This window comes from Mercenaria mercenaria, unplaced genomic scaffold (genome assembly GCF_021730395.1).
Source record: "Mercenaria mercenaria strain notata unplaced genomic scaffold, MADL_Memer_1 contig_3337, whole genome shotgun sequence".
Lineage (NCBI taxonomy): Eukaryota > Metazoa > Mollusca > Bivalvia > Venerida > Veneridae > Mercenaria > Mercenaria mercenaria.
In genome coordinates, this window is record NW_026461464.1 from 38,025 (window position 1) to 62,141 (window position 24,117).

A 24,117-nucleotide genomic window follows, 5' to 3' on the forward strand; every position below is an offset into this window, starting at 1 on the left:
ACCCCTATTTTTATACATAGGTGTTTAAAAATGAGAGAAATGCGTTACCATGGAAACACGAGCCCCGCGACATATACATTTTAAGCTTATATTAGAAAGCTAACGTACATACTAGTAAAATTATCAATTATGCAGACTTCTACGGATATCAATGAAACTAAAATACACTGAAAGGTGTTAAATATCCGTATTTTCCTTCTTTCAATATGAAATACCTTTGGAGGGTTATGTTCTTCAAACCTGGATAGAAATTGAACTTGAAGGGACAGGGACAAACGAAATTGAGATTGTAGCAGTTAAAACGTCATATTACACGCGGTTCAACTAATTAAAATTTACCCTTGTAACAAGGTAACCTACCTCCTTAAAGTTATCAGATAGATTACATCAAACTAAACTGCGTATGAATTATGTGTGTAAATTATGTTTCCGCTTCAAGATACAGAGAAAAAGTTAATCCAGTATGTGCATCAGTCAGTTAATCATTGAAAATATTTTATAGCAAATACTACAATACTTTTCCTTATCGAAGAGTCACTGGCCCTAATTCTCAAAATTTACCGATGAAGTCATTTGTCATAGCCAGTTGAAACTTTCTGTTTTTATATTTGAACCACAACCAGACAAATGCTGTCTGCTGGCTGACAAGTTCAGAATTTATCGAAACAGGGTACAAATGTAAACTGAGAATCATTATGAGTGCTTAAAAATCTTGAAGAAACTATGCATTGTATTCGATAAGGGGTGTGCTACAGAGATATAAAAGATATCACAACATTATTCCGTGTACGCTTTTGAAATGATAAATATTGTCAGGTTGGGTAGTTGTTAAAAGTCGTAAAAATGCACTACTTTTGACCTACCACTTTGAGGCATTATTTTAACAATAAACACATACATTGTAAGATGGAAATATCAACGCAAAAATATTTAGAAAATGTTGTTTTCTATACAATAAAACCATTCTTATGTTGAATTTTATTAATTTTATTAGAGAAAAGCTTAATTTTGTTAACGAGTGGAAATTTTAAAAATTATGACGGCCATCTTGAAAATTTTATGATTCCACAAGCTTTGCCAAATAAGAAATTGGTTTCCTGAAACTTCATGCTAGTGGGTGTCAAATGAAATAAAAAGCTTGCTTGGCCTATAAAAGTAATTAGTCTTATCTCTAAAATTAAAAAAAAATGTAGTCATAAAAACTATGTTAATTTCTTGTCGAAAACATCATATGAGTACTTTCAGAAAAAAAGTTTTGTGTTTGTTGGTCAGCAAATTGTTGTATTTTTGTATGTTTTGTTTGTGTTAGGTTCGGAGTACAATAATTAAAGTTCGTACAAGCAAAATGTTAAGTTGCTAGATATGTATCAGGGATTAAACCAAGATAATTTACAGGAACACACTTTTTACATTAATGTCGGTATAAGTCTTTCTGAATTGTTTAAATTCTTTTTTGTTTTTAAATTCAATTGCTGTATGAAATACCATAAAATGGGTGAATTCAAAGAAGTGTAAAACCTATCCAAAAATGTGTTTGGTGTGTTTATGAGAAGGGTCCAAGAAGACACCATCAGTGATAGTGATCACGTGAAGTTTGCACTCGAACGGAACGAGCAGTTTGAGCTGTTGGTCAGCGCGAATGAGAAACTTCAGGCAGAAAATTCCGAACTTAAGAGACAGAAGGAAAGTCTTGAGGATGAGAAACATAATATCAACAAAAAAAAGAACAGGCAGATAATGAAGAACGAGAGTTGGTGAGTGTAGTTTTTTTTTGTGTGGAAAAATCCAGCAAATTCGTTTGCAGATTTCTTAAGTTTACGCTGTTTCTTCTTTTTGAGCTTATAGGCAGCTAAAGCATTGCAAATTAAGTTGTCTTATTCTATTGAAGCTTAGAGGTAAAGAGTCCTTGATTAGAATAAGTCATGATGAAGTACAGGAATCAATTTAAACTAATGTTTAAGGTAGCTGGAGGATGATAGGCCAAGACCAAAGCTGTTACTCATCATACTTGTTATATGATTGTTTTCCCATAATACCAGATGGGTACTTCCAGTATTTTTAACGGTGCTGTAAAACCCTATTTTACAAAACAGAAGTGAAATGACTCTCGCGTTGTAAATGACGTACTTGATGTATTTGGAAAGTTTCAATACACCATCGATAATTTCGTATGAGTGTATGGTAAAAAAATCAACAAACTTATACCAATTACACACACAAGCCGTTTTGATATATTTCAAAATTTTAACATTCTGTGTTGATGCACCGAATAGTTATCGTATCCTCAGCAACCTCAAATACACAATGTCGGTCCACACAGTATATCTTTCTTTTGAGTTTTATCTGCATGTTTTGCTGATCAAATTACGGGAAACGTCATGTTCGTATTGAAATGTTGTCATAATTTACTCACGTTTTACGTTAGAACACGTTTCTACGTTTAATTAAACAAAAAGATGCTCAAAAAATGAATTGCGTAACCCGTTACCATTCAGTTTTATCAAAGCATTGATGCATCACCAACAGAGGCACATGAAATGCTACATCAGTCATTTGATGAGAGGACAAATAGCAATGTTGTCGTATTTATGGGATGAAGATGGTTTATATAAGGGGGAACATCATAGGAATATCAGAAAACAAAGACAAATCTAGCATTGAAGAGGGAAAGGCTAGCGTTGAGAAGACAGTATTAGATACGGACAGGAGGGTTTCGATACGCGAGATTGCGGGAATTACTTCGAGGATCTTCATAGTCTCCATGGACACGTGCAGACTGTCTTTCGTTCCCTCAAGAACTAATGGCTTAAAAATGTTTGACTTTTCTGTTCGACGGAACGAGAATATTATTCAGACAGGTAGACACGTGACGTTAACTTAAATTCGCGTTTAGAATGATGTTTTCCGGGTCGACAGCTCTATACCGTGATTGTTAATTTTAAATTGTCTCATATTTCTATGTTTGGAATGTAATAAAATTTGTACACAATTACAAGTATGGTTAATCTGTGATTTTTTATATAACATCCGTTCTAGTTTTTTGAATATGATCACAGTCATGGAACTTTCCGAACACACCTCATATTACGAACTAATTATATGTAGAAAATGTGTGTAGTGACTTAATTTTAAAGTTTATTTATTTAAAGTTTAACGTAATACAAATCCAATACTATGAAAATTCGTCTTTATTCCTTATAGAATATTTCAAAAATCTAATTTCAGGAAAAATACATAACGCTACACTGTGAATGATAAACGAACCTTATCTAAATATGGCTATTTGTCTTTGAAACGTCATGATGTCTTTCATGTTTTTGGACGTTGATTTCCTGTGCCTTGTTTAAGTACGCTTTTGTAAGAGAAAATAGTTCTAACAAGAAATATCTTTAAAAATGATGGTCGGCGAATTGTAATAAGGAAAGAAGTTTATGAATTTTTCATCTAACATTCATCTTTCATCTAATATTTTTCAAATTGCAAAACTAAACACCGCACTTTAACAACTGAAATGGTTCTCTTTTAATTTTTCGCAAAGGTTTCGTAGGGCTGCAATTTTGTTTCGTTTATCCTTAGACGAATAATTACAGCAGTAGTTTGATGAAGATTCATGAAGCGGTTCATGAGAAGAGGTCATTAAACGTGTTTATATTTTTAGCTACATGTAAATTGGTCCCTATCCCCATTTGTAACAAAATAGCAGGAGACCTTACGATATTGTTACACATCGAGTTTGATAAAAATCCATTACATTTTAGTGGTTAATGCGAAAAAAGGCATATCTACTTTTAGCTATAGTGGTCCCTAATAGGGCCCAAGTTCCTATATAAATAAATTTGGAAGAGGACCTTATAATGATGCTCCAGACCAAGTATGACAAAGATCCACCAAGCTATTCATGAGACGCTGTATAAAGGCATTTCTAGTTTTAGCTCTAGCAGCCCCTAAAAGGGGTTAAATGTCCCAGCTGAACAAAGTTGGCTGCGGGCCTAATAAAGATGCTACAAATCAAGTTTGATTAGAATACATGAGAAAAAAATCAATTAAAGGATTTTTTTATTTTTATTTATTTCTAAAATAGGCCAACTGATCCCGCTTAAAACAAATGCATATTCGCTATTCATGAATCTTTGGACAATGACGTCACACCTATAAAAAAGGGAAGGTCAAGCAAAACATAAATTGTATTTATTTCAATTCTGTTTCATAAGCAAAGTAGATAAAGTGTATGCAGCGTATCTTCATTTCAGTGTTATGAGATCCAGTCATTATATAGCATATATATAATAAAACGGATTTCAACTGAGTTCAATATTTGCATACCGTACTAAAGAAAAATATTCATATATAATAAATCAGTTAAATAATTTATAACAAATATATCAAAGCAAACAAGTACTCATTTTAATATGCAATCTGAATAAGTCACAAAAGCAAGAAACTTTTCATATACAGACGACAATTGTAACAAGGAAAATCGTTTAAAAGGCACTTCTCTACATAAAAGACTCTTATCACACCCTTATTCATGTGATACGTAGACCGTATTCAGCTCTTTCTTTAATTTGATATATATTATGTTGGTTTTTGAACAGGTTTTTATCATATTTATTAAACTTACTTATCATTTTGAGATATATCAATATTCTTGCTAAATATACTGAGCCAAAGTTAGCTTTAAAACTGTGAACAGCATCGTTTAGGATAAACGCTTTGTCTACATTTCACTCAGCGTAGCACAATCAACAGAGTGAAAGAAATTGACACTCTCGTCCAATCAGGCAGAGTGTTGCATAAATCTTCCATGTTGATAAATTATCTATAATGCGTTATCAAGTAGTTTGATTTGCAAACTGAAGTCACGTGGCATAGGTAACGAAAACGAATTTAGACGGCGTCGCCGAAAAAGAAGGCCGTTTGCATGATTCTACTTCGGCTATTATTTCGTGAAAATGATATGTACGAAATAAATTCTATCATATGACTTTTTTCCCGCAAAACCCAAGAAAATACTGTTTTATTCTCGAGTAACTGTATTTACGCGGTAACTTGGCAGAACCTCATAACCGCCCTACACAATTACTCTCGTGAGATTGAGTTTGGTATTACTGCGAATCGACACAAAATGATCATATATCACCGAAAATTTGAAGCTTTATCTTCCCATTTACACCTACAATAACTGAAAGATTCTTATAATCTACCTTTTCACTGTCAAAGAAAATGCATGGTTTATAGGTCATAAAACTTTGTTTGGAGAGCAGTTTCAAAATAAAAGAATATCATTGGCCAATTTTAAAACTGAGCTCAGAAACAACCAGTCCGATGCCTAAGATTTAAAATTGCTTTCTAATATTCGTTTAATAATGTTGAGAACAAAGCTTTTAGGAGACACTTATTAGGAGGCAAGAATATGATCTTGGTATTTTAACATGCAGCCATAGCCTTGATCGGAGACATCATACTATTTTTTTCCTTATAGATTAAAGATGCAATTTTCCAGAAATTTTGTCATTCAGAAACTAAGAATATTAATGAAAATAATAACCAAATGTTTCTTATGCCAGTGGACATCTGTGATTTATAATTTCGTCATAGTTAAAATTGTGAGATTTAATCCATGTTTTAGAATGCTTGTTTCTAACGTTTACAGTCAGCCTCTCATTAAGCAGCAGAAAATCAAGATTGTAAGATTAATGGATGAAATGGACACCAAAAGGAAGACTACCAAACAGGAGGTTGGTAAGTGAAAAAGTACTTTAATTTCAAAATACTATAAGCTTCTTTATATATTATATGTAATAAATTCTTGAAACTTGCATACAGGAAAAAGAGGTGTGTGTGTGTGGGGGGGGGGGGGGGGGGGGGGGGGGTTTATAAAAATATTATTTGATCTTGTATATTGGCTACTACACTAACGGCCATTTCTAACCCTACACATTCTTAATTCATGTTTTCGAATATGGTTCAATGTATTAGTTTGAAACCAGGCATGAAGTTGTTTGGCTACATTAGCTGTACAGAAATATGAAAATCGTTCAACCGTGACGGTCCAGTAGTTTTGTGCCAAGCTTTGCATGAGGAAAATTTAGTAAACAAAAATTTATATTTTTGTTTTCGTTTAATTTATTCTAGAATTCTATTCACCCCGGACATAACTTTATTATTAAAATGTAATGGTTATAATGAATATCTGAGAGCTCAGTCGTGCAATCGGCATGTTGCAAGCCCGATATTCACTTCGCTAGCCATCGGAAGAAGTTTTAGCTCACAAGTCGAATTTACTATGAACCTGCACGGGACGCGCACATCATCTTCAAGATCGCTTTAAGACACACATGCAATGCGAGGGCGGCAATGGAACGCATGATAGATTCATTAGTCGTCAGACAATCGCCATACGGCTCGGCGTGCAGTGAATAGCTAGGCGACAGTTTAGTTGACATATTCTGACACCACGTCACCGACGATTGCGGAGCGATGTGCCAACTGGTAACACCCTATGACACGAGCCGAGTGGTCGGATATCCTATTCACGGACGAATGTCTGTTTATAATATAGAGTTTGAGATTTCAACCTTCGCCTTCCCCTTCAACGTCTTTTTGCGAAGTTAGCGTATGAAGTTGAAGTTCGATTAAAATTCCTTGAGATTTCAAACTTTAGAATGAACCTTAACAAAAACACGAAACATCAACTACAACAGATGCATTTCTCCATATACTTTGAAGCTAAATATATGAGATAAAGCAAAACACAAAAGGCTGTTGACTAGTATTTCATAGTTTTTCTTAAAGTTGTTGTTGTTTTTTTTTACTTTGAATTGGTACTTTGTACATCGAATTCCATAAAAGACGCGTTGTACTTGTAGACTGTTCCTGTTGAAAAACTAACCTTTTAAAATGATATGTTGATAACATGAGCCAATATACACAATTTATGAATACATTTAATAAGCGATTTGAAACAAATGTAAGATACTCTCGTGATATCATACGTTTTGGCATCATGACACTCAGTTTGACTCTGTATAACGCTAAACTTTCAAACAGCACAATATAATCGTGCCAAGTCACCATTTTGCACACACAAAAAAACGTGTGGGCATATGCACGTACTTGTTTGAATATACTATTCCATAAGTAAAGCATGTGCAGCTTAAAGAATTTTTGTTAGAGGGACACCAACTTTAAGAGGGGAGGGGGCCACCAATTCAGGGTAGGGGAGGGGTGGGGGTTAGTCACACAGAGTTTCAAGACCGAAATGTAAGAATCAAAGGGGTACTGACCCAAATGCCCGTCTGCCATGTTCTGGGTCCGTGCATCTAAAGAATGGAGATATCCCATACGGCTAACAGGAAACCTCCCGCATCATGATATCATAGATCTAGAATTATCTGATACTTCAAAAAGAAATCTGTCTTTAAAGTTACTAGTACCATTTTATGTTTATAATTAAAACGCAATTGCCTTATAAAGTGTCCAGCAGAAACGGATTGATTCTATCTGGAAGTTAAAAAAATGTTCCATCAAATGATGATCGCGCGTTATCATTCATTTTTCAAGTAAAATGACTGTCATGCCATGTGCCTCCATCCAGATTTCAGTCTTTCATGCCGTGTATGCGGACAGATTAGATGTACAAAGACTGATGATTTTTGACTTTCGTGATATCACATCTTCGGACGTTCAGAACTTCATTTCTTACGACAAAAAGGCCCAATTGGTATAATCAATACCGCCTGAGGACAAATATATGCCATAGAAGTTAAAGTTTTAACACAATCTCAAAGTTTCTCAAAATCAATTGATAACTGCATATTTTCAGGTTCAATTCAATGTATTTAGTTAAAATCATTAGCCAAGCAAAACATTAATATTCTTATACTTATTGATAGTGTTTCGCATCAAATTTAGTCCATTTATACATATGAATAATCAAATAACTTAATAAGCAGAAATGCTGAAACTAGGCTTTTTTTTCACATAGTAATAAAACGAAGTCTTAGGCTTACTTGAAATTACATTGAAAACTTTAGTAGCAACGTCTGATATAAATAAAATACACGCATATTGGTGACGTTTTACCCCAAATATATATGAGAGACGTAGAAGGGGAAAATAAAATCTGGAAAGTAGATCCCTCGGAAGCACCGAGAACAAGGCAAATAGTGAAAATTGCAGACTCGGATTGAGTCTGTTCATGGGCAGTAATGAAAAAAGCAACACTGCCCACGCCCCCCTAGCACCGGCGAAGGTTGAAATCTCAAACTCTCTCTTGTTGCACAACGAACGACGGATTGGTACTAGTGTTGAAACGTCGAGATTAAAGATTTAACGACGCGTGTATTACAACAAGACAAGTTTGGGGGAAGTCCCGTGGTGATATGAGACGGAGTGTCGTAACACACCAAAGCAATTTTGATAATTGTTCGCGGGAACCTTGATGTTGCGAGATACAAGCAGGACATCTTGAATTATGTTGCAATTACATACCTACGAGTCGTTGAACATGAAATGCAGTTGTTGCAAAACGGAGCACCGGTCCATACTGCTCGTACGACAAAGAATTGCTGTAACTACAGAACGTGAGGCAGCGGCATAAATAACGGAGAAACAAGTCTAAGCATGAAATTATTTATATTCAAAATTTAAATGAAATCAATTCACAATTAATCAATACGTGTCGGGTTAGAAAATATTGTGTGTGCGTGCATGCTTGCCTGTGAGTGTTATTGTTAACAATTTTTGAGTCAAATAAACGACGGTGTCTACTTGTAGCATTGATCACTGAACAGACCAGTCCAATCAGTATTCTTTAAATGCTGAGCGCAAAGCGAGAAAACTGCAACAGTGTAGTTTGAATTGTTTAAAACAGGGGCTCTGCCACTAGGCTACCGAGGCGTTCAATCTAGGGACACTAGTCTAAAGCGCCTGTCTCGGTAAAGTCTATGTTATTCTTATCTTTAACATGCAAAGTTTTTTGGTTGAGTATGATCTTTCTATTAAGATAACAAATATTTTGTAACTCCAGGTAAAATTGACCGCCGTGTGAAAGAGAAGGATACTCACCTTGATAAACATGAGCACTCGAGAGAAGATCTTCAGAAACGCGAGAGACGACAGAACCAGACTCAAGAAAATGATGTTTATAGACTTATTAGAGAAAAGGTATTATGTAAGCCATTCTAGCTGTGACTGCTATTGCAAAATTGATATATTCAAATATTCTAATTCATTTTAACTTGATCGTGATAAGAACTTCAAGTTTACTTGAATCACTCTCAAATGAAGTGCTGTTGGGTATTGATGGAGTTCATAAACAATTTTCGAGAGCTGAGCGCGAAACTATTTTATCAGTTACAGCAGATTCAAACTCAGTCCATGTTTTGTCTCTTTCAAAGTACCGCCAGGGAACTGAGTTGGAGAACGAGCAAGAACGTATTTTGCACGATTATGGCATTGTAAAGGAGAAAATGCAACAAAACAATGAAAAGCTGCAGCTGGTTTCTAAAAAGCATTTGAGTGCTCTAGTCAGATGTGAAGATGCTATAAAACAGGTAGGGAAAAATAATGTTTTTATGAACCTTGTGTCGTAATCCAGAGATGTATTATTGTGTTTGAACTGTTTTATTTACAAACTTGTATTATTTCCTCTTATACGTACATTTATTATTTCTCTACATTGATTAGTCATAGTTCAATTAACCAGGTTTTCGTAGATAGGTATTATAATAAATTATATTAGATGAAATATATGTATAATAGAATATGACTATTCTTTTTAAAGAACCTGTTGGCATTCTGTAATTGAAAAGTTGGTTTTCGTGGAATTTCTACGTTTCTAGTGTAAAGCATGACCTAGTTTTGAAACATCATGTATGTCAATAAGTTATTCATATTCTATGGTTTTCCAGATTTTCGTAGATAGGTATTATATATTAGATAAAATATATGTATAATAGAGTATGACTATTTTTTTAATGAACCTGTTGGCATTCTGCAATTGAAAAATTGGTTTTCGTGAAATTTCTACGTTTATTGTGTAAAGTATGACCTAGTTTTGAAACATCATGTATGACAATAAGTTATTCAGATTCTATGGGTTTCCAGAAGTTTCATTTACAAATACTGTTAAGCAGGTGTTACTGTTACTTTTAAATCGTTTTTTTATTTCCAACACCTTCTTCTTTATTCTTGGTCATATTATATTTGACCCAGAGTATCACAAGACTTTGTAACAAATCAAAACGGAACGTTACTGTTAGACATTTGCAAACAGTCGGGGCTTAGAGTAGGAAAAGATGCCAGTATTGGTAAATACACTTACATTGGACCATAAGGTATAGCCTAGTAGGCTATGTGCTAGCAAGTGAAAATATTATGGCTCTGTTGAACTCTTTTGAAGAATTAGATCCGAATATATTATCTGATCATTGTGTACTTTCTTTTAGCTAACAGGCATATACGTCGGATATAAATATTTCGGAAGAAAATAACTGTAATAGAATTAGATAAACATATAAATCGAATTCTGATAAAATGCATGAATATACACAGAAATTGACAGGTGACATTGTTGTTTGTTTGTTTGTTTTGGGTTTAACGCCGTTTTTCAACAGTATTTCAGTCATGTAACGGCGGACAGGTAACCTAACAGGTGTTCCTGGATTCTGTACCAGTACAAACCTGTTCTCCGCAAGTAACTGCCAACTTCCCCACATGAATCAGAGGCGGAGGACTAATGATTTCAGCAGACACAATGTCGTTTTTCAAACAGCCACGGAGAACATACGCCCTGCCCGAGGATCGAACTCGCGACCCCGCGATCCGTAGACCAACGCTCTTACCTACTTAGCTAAGCGGGCGGGCTGGTGACATTGTTGTAAATGAATTAAATAATTTGACAAATAATCTCAATAATATTGCACATAGCAACGAGGTTGACGAAAATATTTCTGATTTTTTTAAATAATGGATGAAGTATGTTCACCTCTGTTTAAGCAGGTACCAGAAAGTACTGATAGTTTTAATAAAAGGCGGAAAGAGGAATGGTTTGATGAAGGATGGTTTTCAAAGCGTGACTTATTCTATAACTGTTTAAATTCATATAGAAACTGTAAAAGTGATATTAACAGACTAAATATGTGCAGGGCACGGTCTCAGTATAAACATGTACTAAGAAATAAGCGTTATAAACATAGACAGAAAGAAACTAATAAGCTGATTAAAGCGAGAAGAAGACAATGCTAAGCAGTATAGGAAAATGTTGAAGGGATTAACTAACTGTAGTTTTCCAAACTCTCTTACACTGGATAATTTCGCTTAATATTTTAAAGTCATAAATAACTCTGAGGATATGTTTTATCAGCCAGATGAAGATGTTTTATTTTTAACGAAAGGTACTTAAACGGGGAACTTCAAATAATGTTCACCCTATTAGATGAACATATTATTACACAAAAATACTGAAAGCAAATAAGCAGTTGAACAGTAATACAAGTGGAGGTCAAGATTTATTATTAAATGAATTTTTCAAACACGGAATAGATGTTTTATTACCATACTTGTCTCAGTTATTTAACAAATGTCTAAATATAGGTTATTTTCCAGACTATTGCAGCGACGTTTTACTGTTCCCATTTTTAAAAGTGGTGATATTATAACACTTTTAAGTGTTTTATATAAATTGTTCACCAAAATCTTAAACAGCCGACTTACGGAGTGGGCAGAAAACTATCATGTTTATACTGAAGCGCAAGCTGGCTTTCGTAAACATATGAGCACAATAGATAATATTTTTGTGTTAAACAGCCTTATTTCTCATATGTGTAATAGTACTGAAAAACTTTTCTGTGCATCTGTTGATTTTCAGAAGGCTTTTGATTTCGTTGAGAGAGACATTTTATGGTACATACTTTTAAAAACAGGATTAAGAGGGAAAAATTTTAAATGTTATAAAGTTTATGTATGATAATGTAAAATCAAAAGTTAAACTCTTTAGTAATGTCAGTGTTATTTTTGAATGTCATTTAGAGGTCAAACAAGGCGAATGCCTTCCCCCCTTTCCTTTTTAGCATGTTTTAAACGACATAGAAGACACGTTCATAAACAAAGGTATAGAAGGTATTGATATTGGTACTATGAAACTCTGTCTTTTATTATAATTATGCTGATGATATTATATCATTTTCTCAGACTGCAGACGGTCTTCAGAACTCTTTAAATGTTTTATATGATTATTGTTTTAAATACAAGCTCACTGTTAATACGAAGAAAACAAATATTATGATTTTTAGAAAAGGTGGTCGGTTGCCAGATAATATAGCATTTTACTTATAATAATGAATAAATAGAAATTGTTAGCAAATTTAAGTACCTTGGTGTTCTTTTTACGACAGGTGGTGCTTTTAACGAGATGGACAAAATGTTAGCAGGCCATGCACTGAAAGCCACCTTTCAACTTAATAAATATTTGTATAAGTTCACATCTATCTCGCCAAAACATATATTGAATCTTTATGATAAATAGGTTACACCGGTAATGAATTATGCCTCGGAGATATGAGGTTTTAACAAGGGTACACGTATTGAAAGAGCCCATCTTTGTTTCTGTAAAAAGTTGTTAGGAGTTAAAGTTTGTTGTCAAAATGCTTTTGTATATGGTAAAACTGGAAGAATGACATATATTACGAACAGATATTTACATATTATAAAATACTGGTTAAAATTGTGTCAGTGCGAAGAGGTAAAATATGCACGACAGATGTATGTTCTATTAAAATGATATTGAATTACACCCTAATCATATAAATTGGGTACATATTGTTAGAAATTTATTGTCAAGGTTAGGTTTTATGAGGTGTGGTTAAACCAAGGAGTTCGGGACAATGATATATTTTTACAAACCTTGAAGGTTCGTCTTTATGATATATTTAAACAAAGTTGGAACGACAATTTACAAGGGCTCCTCTCGTGCCTTATTTTACAGAACAATAGCTTCTTTTACTTTTCAGAAATATTTAAATGATGGCATTGTTGAAAAACATAGAATAAGTATGTCTCGACTAAGAATGTCATCACATAGACTAGAAATAGAAAGTGGCAGATGGAGAAAACCTGTAAGCGTCCCTTTTGGATCAAAGAAAATGTTTATTTTGTAATGTATTGGAGGATGAATACCATTTTATCATTGAGTGCTCTCTATATACAGATTTAAGGCATCAGTTTATTAAAAGATACTATTGTTTCATCCTAACTATATCAAATTTATGGAACGAATTTAAACTGAAAATGTTACTGATTTAAGAAAACTTCCAGCGTATGTTTACAAGGTGTTTGAAAAACGAAACTTGATTTTTAATTCAATGTAGCAGTCAGTAAATATATGTTAAAAAGTCTCTATTATGATGTAACACTTGATATTTGTCATAATGTTAAATAATGCTTTCACAGTCTCTCCCTCTCTCAAATATATAACATGCATTTGGTATGAAGTGTTCATCTTTTGATATATTTATCGACATCTTGCTTACACATCTTGTAAAGTTGCATTGTTATTTCTTCTGTGATTATATTATATGGTGCATGTGCATGGGCCAGAATTGGCTTAATACACAATAAAAATATTATATAAAGCGTTCTGGAATCAAATAGCAAGCTCTTTGAGATCAGGAACTTCAGTAATATTTTATTGAAAAACTTGGCTGTAAGTCTTAATTATAGAATATAACCTGCTTGACATTTAACATTTTATCTATCATTGATGATTTTTAATTCAAGGATTTATACTATATAGATATATCAGATTCAATTTGGATCTTGCAAAGGAGTTTTAATTATTTCTGATGGATCTTGGCTATTTCTTTAATATCAGAATTGGACGTTACACTGATGTTTATATTTCTAAGGAATTTTAATTGATACTTTTAGAAAAAATATGTTATTGTTAATTATTGTTAGTATTATTTTGTTTCTCTTACTACTTTAAATAACAAGTAGTCCTTACCCTTAGACATAACATTCCGTCCATCCATTAGTCAGTCCTTCCATCGGACTTGTTTTGTACTCAGTTTTTCTACAGACTCCATTGACAGGCACACCTGCTCGGAATTTTCATTTTTATGTGTCATTTCTTTAGACATTTCCAACATATTTTAACTTAGAAGGATGGAGAGGAGGATTAAATTACCATTGCTTAGGGAGACATTTATATAGATTTATGCAATAATATTTGAAAATTGATATTCTTTACTCTACACTCTTCCACGTGTGTATATTACTTATGTCTTATTAATAAAGAAAGAAAAGACATAGTACGGTTTCCAGAAACTCAATCAAAATGAAAGTTTTAGAAAAATACTTGATGGAGAAATATTAGTAATTTTACCCATTGGATATTGAAAGCCATTTATTTATGAGGTTATGCAGCATATTGCAATTAATTCTACTTAATTTCAATGCTTTATCAATACTGCGTAGATACAAAATGATTTATAGTAAGTAGATTTATACATGAACAACAGATGACTGGATGTATCTGCTCTTATCAATTGTGTATTTTTTAGACCTGCATAGTTGTAAGTTTGATATGTTAATATGCTTGTTAATTTAATGAATCTGTGAGCATAAAATACCAAGGATTTTATTTGACTATATTTCTCGTCGGGAAAGCCAAGATAATTATTATGTTATATTTCGTGCGATGGATGATGGTATTGATACAGTAATCTGTACGATAGTTATTGGCTTGTTACTTACTCTGTGCTACTACAAAGATCAGTGGAGCAGACTTTACTTTTCACTGGATAACCGGCTATCCTGAAGCTCACTGGAGAAAGAAAACCCACAGGAAAAAATAACCCGTTATAAATGAGTAGAGTAGAGTTGAGTTTCTATTCATACGAAGCCAATACTTGGGTCACAAAAAGTCGTAATTGTATTTAGAAACTCACCATCAATTTCTCCAACCTGAAAAAAAATCTTGAAAATTCCCAAAGTTTTATGCAAATATCTTTGTTAATGAACATCACGTATAGGTAAAACCAAAGAAGTTAAAATTCACAGAATGGCAACTGGCTGTAATCTCGCGTGATCTCGTGTCCGAGTATGAATCGGCGTTATCTCAGTAAAAACATCGGTGAGCATGGAGTTACAATTTGTACCTTTAATACTACATTTAAAATACATGTTGGCTTCTAAAACAACATTAGTTTAATGTGGAATAGTCTTAACACACAAAGTACACGTTTCTTGCCATCAAAAGAAGCGTGGTCATACGGTGATAATTATTTTACCGTTGAATAATTGCTTTCGCATACAAAATGGCGCGTGGAGAAAGCGTCACTTCTGGTAAAAGAGATCTCATTCATTTGTCATGTGATGTTAGCGAGAATTCGTTTATATGCCTTTCAAGTTGCCGATCTATTTATTTTTACAGCTCTTTGGTAAAACATATGATTGTAGAAATCGACCGGTGGTATTTGCTATTTGCATTTATTGAACTCGGATGTTGGCTATCGAGATTACAGTTGTATTCAAGTCATTGAAACTGTCGTATTGATAGTTTATCACCTTCATATGTATGATTTGTACTTGTTAAGCCATTAGTAGTTGTGCTTTTACACTTCATTTCGTCTTTTATATATGTACAGAACAGCTATGTGCATACATGCCTTTCGTATGCACGTTCACAGATACATATATATATATATATATATGTGCTTCATGAATGCCATGTCGGGCAATTCTGATTAGCTTCATTACCAATATTGTACTGTTTAGATTTAGTTTTGCAGATCTATTTGGTTCTGCCCATCCTTTCGTCCGTCCCCTAATTTCACTCTTGGCTGCAGCTTTTACATACATGGACCTATTTTCGGCTCAAACTTTGTTACGTAGGGCTAGACACTTATCAAAGTACAAGTATTTTGTGTTCGTACTTGTAATGTTTACATGCATGGACCAATTGTCAAATACCTTCACGTTATTTCACAGGTTGAAAAAAGCATTATTCTTTGTCCGAAGCATGACCTTGTAAATCATTGAGGGTTTTATATTATGTAATACAAATGTTATCACCAGCAAAACGATTTATCCACTTTTCCTTGCTTAAAAAGTTCGCACTTTGGGCTCACACCTCTTATCAATAGTTATGAATTAACAATTCATGTCTGGAACAAATCTTCATTACACACTAAAGTTACACTCACAAAGGTGTATGTTGCATTTTATAATGAAATAATTGAATTTTGAAACGAGACTATATTCGGATACGTGTATTATATCCCTTTCAAATTTCGACGTGTTAAAACAGAAAAAAGAAGTCTAACATTTGCAAGGATGACCGATCGGTCTTCAGTAAGAAAAGCCAAAATTAATTACTGCAAAAGTTCTAAAGAAAAAAGTAAATATATAATTGTAATTATTTCATATGTTAATTTTATATATCATTTTTGCACGTTTATTCAAATGACGTTAGAGTTAAAAAAAGACAACCTCAAACTGGAACAACAGGGTCTCTAGGACAAATACAACATTAAAGGCAGAATACATTAAAAATATAATTCTGCCATCTTTGCAATTATATTGCATATTAAATGAAATAAATTGCAAAATTAAATGCATGATATTTTGAATTGAATCTTTAAGGCAAAGAAAATCTCCTATATAAGTGACCCCCACTCAAATACTTTTTAATCCCCAGTATACAAGATCCTGCCTGGTTCAGTATGATAAGGGTACATAAAACCCTTTTAGACTTGACATGTGCCCTAAGTATTGCCAGAGAATCATAAATTTTATTGCCTACAGATAAGTTGGCTATTTCCAGTGTTTTGCATTTTATTGATTGAAATGCTGTTTTTTTTTTGTTGTTGTTTTTTTCAGAATGTACACAAAATTATTTTAATTGATAATATACTAATTTTGATTGATCAGTCATGCTGAGTAATGTCCTGGCCAATTAAATTTTAACTCTTAAAGCAAAGAAATTCTCAGTCCTTAAAATGAAATAATTATCTAAAACTTAATAAGACAAATTACATGTTTGTTTGTTCATTGATTATGATCTTTTTATCAAAGTAACAAAATAAAACCAGAAAAAATACCACATACCAGGCATTTCAGAATCAGTGTCTTTAAATTTATTAAAACATTTTTTACAAGGAATTGCCTACCAGAAGCAATTATTTACTCCTAAAACAACGCGGTCAAATGACTTTCTAGAGATGTATATACGGACATCAGGGGCATTCCTTCCCTGTCAAAAGATCCGATCTAGATTATGTACTTGTGACTGTAAACCAAACAAACGTATCAAAACTTTCTTTAGTAACTTTCGCATTGCTTGTTAAATTTCAGTCGGGGTGGGAAGTAATATAATTAGATATGAATGAAACAGATCCATTTCTATAACTGATTAGGTCTTGGTCAAATCTCTAATAATAAAGCATTTTACATACTAAGGCTTTCATGTTGTCATCGGTGTGTAGTCAATTAACGTTAATAGCCGAGTTCAGCAATAGAATCACCGGCTGTTTTCGACAGTCATATTTCTTCATATATACATGTTTAACGGCTAATATAGATTTTAAGAAAGGACGTAGAAGCACGAAATTTCCCACAGATACTCAAAGAAATATATATGCCAAACCAAATGCTCAAAGATTTCAAAGTCATAAACGTTTCATAAACAAACACAAGTGCATGATATTTTGGAAATATAAATGAAAAGCTCTGCTTATTCAATTATATTATATTTCCAGCTGTTTCCGTTCAGCGGGCGTCAGTATAGCCGGATAATCAAAAAATGGCCTACCTATGCACAGGTCAGAACAAAAATATAATGTATATAAAATCATAAGAAGACTGATAAAAGTATTAGAAGAATGGTGATTAATTGATATTTCTCACTTTTGCGCATTATTTAAGTTGCAAATATTTGACCTAGTAAATATCTTAAAAACATAGTAACGTTATGATTTCAATGGAAGTTAAACGAAAGGTGATTCCATGATTTTTTTTTTCATTTTTAAGTAAATGTTATAGCAAAAGTCCAACAATGCAAGTACGTTATGTATATGCTTATATTGAAGTTGTTTATACAATTGTCACATGTTTGCAGTATTTTATGGCAAAATGGTACAATTTTAAGGCCTTAAGAAAAAAGTTGAACTAAGGTTGCCAGTTGTATTTTTCAGAAAATTGCCCCTTAAAAGCAGAATGTATTTTTTATGTTTTTATCAAAGGTGTTGGCTCATACCTAGGTCCTGGCCTTAACCTATAAGAAAAACACAAGGGAAATCATTTCACCAAGAGCAAAGTTCTATGTCCCTTCGGTTTTTGTGCTATTTATCCCTCTATCACTTACATGAAGCTCCGGGAAAGATGCAATTCTGTATTGTTTTTGATCGCCTGTGTTTTCATTCACATGCATTCATATTGTTGAAATCAAATCGAGCCTAACACACCTCCAGCATCCAGTTGTATTATTGGCTGATTCGTATATATGTCAGCCACGTTTTGATATCAACAGTATGGACGCGTATGAATGAAAATTCAGCGATCAAAAAACAAATCAGAATTGCATCTTCATCGGAGCTTTCGTGTAAGAGATAAAAGGATAAATAGTTATCAAACATTGTTGTGCATTAGCTTTTGACCTACCTGTGTCCGCATATATCGCTGTAAGTTGTTTTAGTAGAGTTCCATCGTTGTTCGGTTTGGACACGGTCTCCTACGACTACAATATTTCGCAACATTGTTGAAAGTTCGGATGCAGCTTCCTCGCGTTTGCTAGCACGCATGAAAGAAAATTTTGTACCGTCGTCCGCAGAATTTAATAGACAAAAAATGGCATATATAGTTTTAGAAGATAATTGTTTAGAAAAAAATACAGGAAGCGAAAAACCGAAGGAACATAAAACTTTGCTATAAGTAAAATGATTTCCCTTTGTTTTTATTTTCTTATAGGGTAGGGCCTGGACCTAGGCATGAGCCGAACTCCTGTGTTTTTTATCAAAAATCTAATAGCTTGAGAGAAAGAGAAAGATAGATATTTAATTTCACAGATAACAAATATTTTGTTATCAAATTTTAACAAATACATATACGATATTTGGAAGTTCTATGTATGGATAAACAGGTTTTTCTTTAAAGGAAATCACATTCCCTAATTGCTTAAAAATGATAATTTCATGTAAAAAGTTAACCTTACAGGATTCAGAATTATTATAACAGTGTTTAACTTAAATTACGAAATAAAATACCGAAGAATGAAACAGACTTGGAAAGTATAGAAAAAGAAAATTTAATTTAATTAACAGAGAAATATATGTCTAAACTGCTAAAAAATTAATTAAGCTAGTTAAAAGTACTTATCTTCGAGAAAACCATAGTAAGTTTGAGTTTTATTAAGAATTGAATGCTACGTTCGAGCGTTTATACAGGTATAAACGGCATTTAAATCCATTAACTAATTAATTGCGTTAATGATTCTTAAATGATTTGCAATAAGTCCAATTGTAGTCTGAACCTGTATAAACCCACAAAAATAACAATCAGTTTTGTTTTATTTACATATTTTTAAACAGAAGCTGTTTTGCCTTCCGTGAGTACCAGAAAAGACATTTCTAGCATTTCTAACAAGATTTTTCTAATATTATCAAACTAAAAGGCCAATAAAATCTCTGCGTTTAAAAAATATGATCACTGTTGCAAAAACAGCTCTTTATTTTGAAACATTTGAAGCATTAAATTATAAAGCATTTGTTGAGAACAGAATCATGCAAAGGCACCAAACCATACCAACTTATATGCAATGTGCGAAATAAGACAACTGAAAAATGAATTGCTTAACAAATCTGAAATGACTAATGTACTTTTTTTTTAGATAAAGTCTGTGGAAGTTACATTAATAACAGTATAGCTTGAACCCTGGAAAGCTGATCTTGACTCATGAAAATCTGATTTTGACCCTTTCAGAATATAGGCTAAGAGTCAATGACTCTTGAGTTTCAGAACCTACCGAACGCCCGAATACTGTGTAACACAAATAGAACTTAATATGAGATTTATTAATGAGTTCATGATACTTAGGTCTTTATTTTTCGCAGGAAATGTCCCCATTTCCTTTTGCTGTTCTCAGATAGTGCACAAATATAATTATGGCAGTACTAACAGAAATAACCTACTAGATTACCCCACCGCGATTAAAAAATGAAATGGCAGAAGAACGCTTTTGTTTGTATGTCTGTTACTCCTAAAAGATGCCCACTTTCTTCATTGTAGAATAGAAATCAGAATAGTGTTTATCTAAGTACACGACTATATTACAGTGTTAAATATTATTATATGTTTTTAAAAATAACCTAAATCTCATTGGCCAAACCGTTCTCCATCTGTGAAAATATATTTCAAGTTTAATAGTAAGTTTTCCGTATTAAACATGAGTTCTGCTCAACCCGGGGCTAGAGGGCGTGGACGGTAGCATGCATTTCCACTACTGTCCATGAACAGGCTCAATCAAACCGAGTCTGCAGCATTTTCGTTTTTGTCGTGTTGAACGACCTGTGAAGTTTCCACTTTTATCTATTTTCTTAAATCAGAATAGTTATTATTTGTTACTTTCAAGCAACAAATATGTGTTACTTGTTCATAAACCCGAAGACATATAATTGAAACAGTTATTTACTTTTAAGCCAATTTGTTTAATATGATATTGAATATCACATCATGTGCACTGTCTCAAGAGTCAATATTTGTATAATGTTTCATGATATAAGTTTCGACCTCACTTTCTTATTTGTACAGGTTGAATTCGAAAAGATGCTCCTTGATACGGAATATAACATCCTGGCCCACAGTCTGTGCAAAGTTGAAGAAGATAATGCAATCCTGGCAAACGCGGTTCAAGACCTGCAGGCCAAACTGTCAAAGTCAAAGCAGGAACATGCACAAAGGTAACGAGAATGTTTTCTAATTACAACAGCAGAATATCTCCTAACCTTTGTCTCTCCCCATCGGCTCTTAAATGGTCATGTAGCATCTCTTTATTGAAGAGCAAGATCAGTTATATTGGTGTTTTAGTACCTATTTTGAATTGACTTTAAGGATTTTGGCCCATATTTTTCTAAGTTTAATGGCTGAAACTTAAGACTCAAGTTATCTGTTTGCGGTAACTGTGTCTAAACTAAACTTTTATATTAGATGTGTTTGTTTATACTTCAATCCACGATAATTTGTGAACATTTAACGTTTTAAAATCGGAATATATATAATATTTTGCCATTGTATGTTAGGGTTAGTCGATGATGGATTGTTTTACGTGCATGTTTTTGTAAGAAGAACATAGAAATAGGCCGCGTCCACCCGTCCTTCCTTTTGTCCTTTTGACCATTACATTCCTTGTCCGTTGTATAACTCTGCCATTAATGAATAGATTTTGAAATAACTAAATAAGTAAATGAATGAATGATAACTTTTACCCTTAGTCAGACAACATGTAAAGTGCAAGGCCCAGGTCTCTACCTGTAAGGTCAATGTCATACTTATAGGTAAAAGGTTAACAGGCAATGTTTCGTTCCGTTCCATAACTCTGTCATTTATAATGAGATTTTAAAATTACTTGGCACAAATGTTCCGCATAATAAGACGACGTGTCATGTGAAAGACCCAGACCCCTAGCTTCAAAGTCAATACCACACCTAGAGGTCAAAGGTTAACAGGGTATAGTTGGTGTCCAGTCTATTAATCTTACTGCAATTATGGGATTTTGAAATTACTTGGCACAAAAGTATACCATAACGAGACGCAGACTTCTAGCTCTAGGATGATTGTCAGACTTAGAGATGAAAGGTTAAATGGTTTATTTCTTGTCTGATCAATAACTCTGCCATCCATCAAGGGTGATTAAAATTACTTGCCACACATATTCCCTATTACAAGATTATTAGGGATTCGCAAGACACATAGCCCTGTCTCCAAAGTCAAGGTCTCATCTCGAGAACATTTTTGGTATGTTTGTCTGGTCTACAATTTTAATGCATTGATGTATATTTTAAAATGTTCTTGACATGAATATTGACCTTTAAAGTACATTGTATTTTTGGAACATGGCTTTCCCTGTTTAATATGATAATATTTTAAAATGAGAATAATGGTCTAACTGCAGAAAAAGAAGTTAAATGACATCAAGGTTACTAAACAATAATTTTGTGACAATGTAGCACGAACAAAATTATTCGATTTCTAAAGCAGATAAAAGGTAAGGATAGGTTTAGAAGCAGGGAACACCCCAAATGAAAAAATGGTGATTTTTGCAGTTGTTTTTGAAAAATTTGCAAAAATTTTCATTTCGGAATAAAACCGTCGGTCTAAAATTTTGCGAATTTTGACTGATTCAGAGTTTTGATAATTAATAATTTCACACGAAAGTATCTGGAGCTTTTTTGAAACTGTTGGTTGTAGTTGCCTGTGGACGCAGATTTGAATACTGGCCTTGGATGAAATAAAATCAAGATTGATATGGCTTATTCCTGTCTAACAGTGCGGTAGCTCTAGATTTTGATGGGTCTGATTGAGAGGCTCATGTGTTGATTTACCTGTCATTAAGATATGGAGGCTTGCCTAACATTAAACTGTGGTTTTCAATTTTTGGCCAGTAGAAAATGTTCTTTTGTGTTGTCCATTATCTTCAACCTAGCGCATAGATGTGTTTTTCAATAAACGAATTGTGATTTATATACTGAGCTTTTTGAGAAAAATATAAGCTGAAAGAGAGCCATTCCCTAACATAATTTACCTTTGTTTTGAGAAAAGGTTTTCAAAGACACTGATTCTGGTATGCCAGTATGTGATCTGTGGTCTGAGTATTGGCGGTAAGAGCCAAAAACCAAGACTGGACCATAGACTAGCTTCTGTTTATCATAATAAGCTACTGTATAGTAACTGTGCAGAGCATAGATTGCATGTGATATTTCTCAAATTCATATCGCGTTTAGAACGTGATAAGATACAACAGTAAAATAATACCTCATCACTGCTAGATTTTTATTAGGCACCTTTTTAAAATTATTAATCATGTGTATTTAAGCAATGATATCTCTTGATTGCTTGATTTTATTAAAAATAAAATAAAAATTATTCTGGTACATTTTATGAATAATAAATCATATGTATTTTGAACAATGATATAATTGCTTTATTGCTGCATTTTATTATAAATAAAAGAAAATGTATATGTAAGCCAAATAGTCAACGTCCATTTGTAAACAAGCTCAAAAGTAGTTCACAAATATAGCCACTTATACCACATTATTCTTTGGTCTAAGACAAAATGAATATGCATGTGACTCTTCTAAGGACCGCAATTGGATCCGGAAATGACATCATCAATATTGCGGCAGATTACGAGAAAAAACGTGCTAAGTATTTCTAAAAATATCACTACAATTGCTTATAACATCGAGTATTATTTTATCAAACAAGCAAGTGGGACATTTCAAATGTTTATATTTACACGTTTTCAGGAAAAAATATACTTATTTCATTTTAACTGTTTAATTGTACCCCATCCACTTAATTTAGAATGCCTTTTTACATGTTGCTTCTACTTCTTGATATTAACTATTTTTATGGTGTGGAATTCGGAATAAGTTTATTTCCGAAAGTTAAAAGAAATATTATAACATACAACAAGGGAATATATGTTATAAATATCTGCTTTTAGCAAGTACCTAGAAGGAAAGGAATTTGAAATGCAGTAAAATTAATGTGGGCAAAAATAGTTGTCTATGCTCTTATGAAATTGTGTGCAAATTGCATGCATTGTTTAAAGTTCATTTTAATTATAATTAAGCATGATGAAGACGATAATGCCAGTAGAGGTTTAACAGATTTTTGTGAATTAATGCAAGTGTTAAGTTTATGAGTCTTCCTAATTAATCTGAATTACTGGTTAATTATATCCATTTAGACTTGACATCAATACTGAAAGTGTTCTACTGAATTCGTCTTCAGTCCAGCGATAATAAAGCTATCTACAAGCAGTATTACATCATTCCCCCCTGCATTTAAAACTTTCTAACATTAATGTAGGCTTTATGCAATTACGTTCAGCGG

General features: G+C 33.2%; 1 protein-coding gene across 1 annotated transcript in view; it reads left to right on the forward strand.

Annotated features, from left to right (window-relative positions):
• The window catches only part of LOC128552972 (trichohyalin-like), a gene marked incomplete at its 3' end in the record, with an annotated part of 44,454 nt that extends 23,497 nt beyond the window's left edge, over window positions 1-20,957 (forward strand). The window contains exons 4-8 of the mRNA XM_053534066.1: window positions 1,554-1,754; window positions 5,654-5,742; window positions 9,032-9,168; window positions 9,402-9,557; window positions 20,809-20,957. Coding sequence (XP_053390041.1) covers window positions 1,554-1,754; window positions 5,654-5,742; window positions 9,032-9,168; window positions 9,402-9,557; window positions 20,809-20,957 — 732 coding nt within the window. The remainder of the gene's footprint in view (window positions 1-1,553; window positions 1,755-5,653; window positions 5,743-9,031; window positions 9,169-9,401; window positions 9,558-20,808) is intronic.
• Between the last annotated feature and the right edge of the window lie 3,160 nt (window positions 20,958-24,117).